We start from the raw sequence: 1,454 nt of genomic DNA on the forward strand, positions 1-1,454 counted from the left end.
ATTACATATTAACCGGTGTGTTAATGACATATTTATCCTTTTCTATTAATCGTTAATTAAACATATTTTACCTCATCCCATCCCGTACATGTTTGCCCATGAACCAAACACACATGTTAAGTCAACACACGAAGGGGTATCAGCAGATCCTAGCCGTGTAAATAGAACAAAGTTTAGGGGGGGGGGGGGGGGGGGGGACACAAGTAGTACCACAACAGTAAATGGCGAAATGGTGGATAAAGTCGTATTAATACGTAGATCTGTCATTCCATATCGCTAGCCTCCAAAACTTGCCGTGCTCCCGTCTTTTTCATTTTTAAAGATAGGTAGTCGACCACCTAAGGACTTGGCTAAAGTGCAAAACCAAACCTCTATACGCGCGCATGCATACATCCATGCAAAGTGCAAAATTTTCTGACGTATATGCTTCTCTCACGCATGCTCAGAGCCAGATTGCCCCCGCGGCCTTGAGCATGGGCACGAGCTTGCCGCCGAGGTGCAGTGACATGATCCTGTCGGTGGAGCCGACGAGTTTGCCGCCGATGAAGACAGCCGGGATGGGAGACGAGCGGCCGAGGCGGCGGGCGAGGTCACGCTCCATGTCGTGGCCGCGCGGGTCTTTGTCCAGCTCGTGCACCGCCGCGCACACGCCGAGGCCGGAGAAGAGGGTCGTCACCGTGTGACTCATCGGGCACTCGTTGCTCGCTGTGAAGATCACCACCGCCTTCTCCGTCGAAAGCCTCGTCACCCTTTCCATCTTCTACTTGATGGTTTGCGGAAGGAGCTATTCAAAAAGCTATAGGGTCGCTGAGAACGGTGAAGTGTTCTGTGGATCTGTGGTTGTGTCTTGTGTGATCTCTCAGTGTTGGGTGCGAGGACCTTCTTTTATAGGGCATGAATGGAAGAGAGGAAGAGTGAGTCTGTAATGGTGGGGGCATATAAGAATCCACGACGTGTGCATAGCACACTCAAAGTGACCACCTGTGGTATCTATCATGGTTTCCAGTCCTTCTCTTATGACTTATTATGAAGTTATGAGTGTTAGTTAGTAACAATGGCTCATTTGCTTAGGCACCCAATTTTTCTTTACATTTTCAGGGAGAAAAGACTCCCCGGCTCCTTTCTGATCATTAGGAAATAGAACTTCCATATCCCAAAACAACCTTTCGTGCTTCCTAGCAAGCGAACAAAACCAAAAATAAGACATGATCAACATGAAAACTGATCTCTGCCTCGGCCTTTCGTTCTTCCCCAACACGGATGCGGCCAAAAGTGCTGCCGCCTAGCTCTGCTTGCAAGAGACATTGTGTGCAACAAGACAACTTAGGGCATATTTTATACTTTTTGTGAATGTTTTTTTTTATCTCACGGACAATACAAAGTACAGGTTTGAAACTTCGCTGGGCAGTGAAACATTAAAACTTGAATGTAAGAAAAATAGTACTCCTACCGAT

General features: G+C 47.4%; 1 protein-coding gene across 1 annotated transcript; it reads right to left on the reverse strand.

Annotated features, from left to right (window-relative positions):
• Positions 1–242: 242 nt before the first annotated feature.
• LOC127299381 (glutaredoxin-C15-like) lies at positions 243–839 on the reverse strand. The gene has a single exon (XM_051329338.2). The coding sequence runs from the start codon at positions 755–757 to the stop codon at positions 443–445; it is 315 nt and encodes a 104-aa protein (XP_051185298.1). The 5' UTR covers positions 758–839; the 3' UTR covers positions 243–442.
• Positions 840–1,454: the final 615 nt, after the last annotated feature.

The sequence above is a fragment of the Lolium perenne genome, chromosome 5, assembly GCF_019359855.2.
Source record: "Lolium perenne isolate Kyuss_39 chromosome 5, Kyuss_2.0, whole genome shotgun sequence".
Lineage (NCBI taxonomy): Eukaryota > Viridiplantae > Streptophyta > Magnoliopsida > Poales > Poaceae > Lolium > Lolium perenne.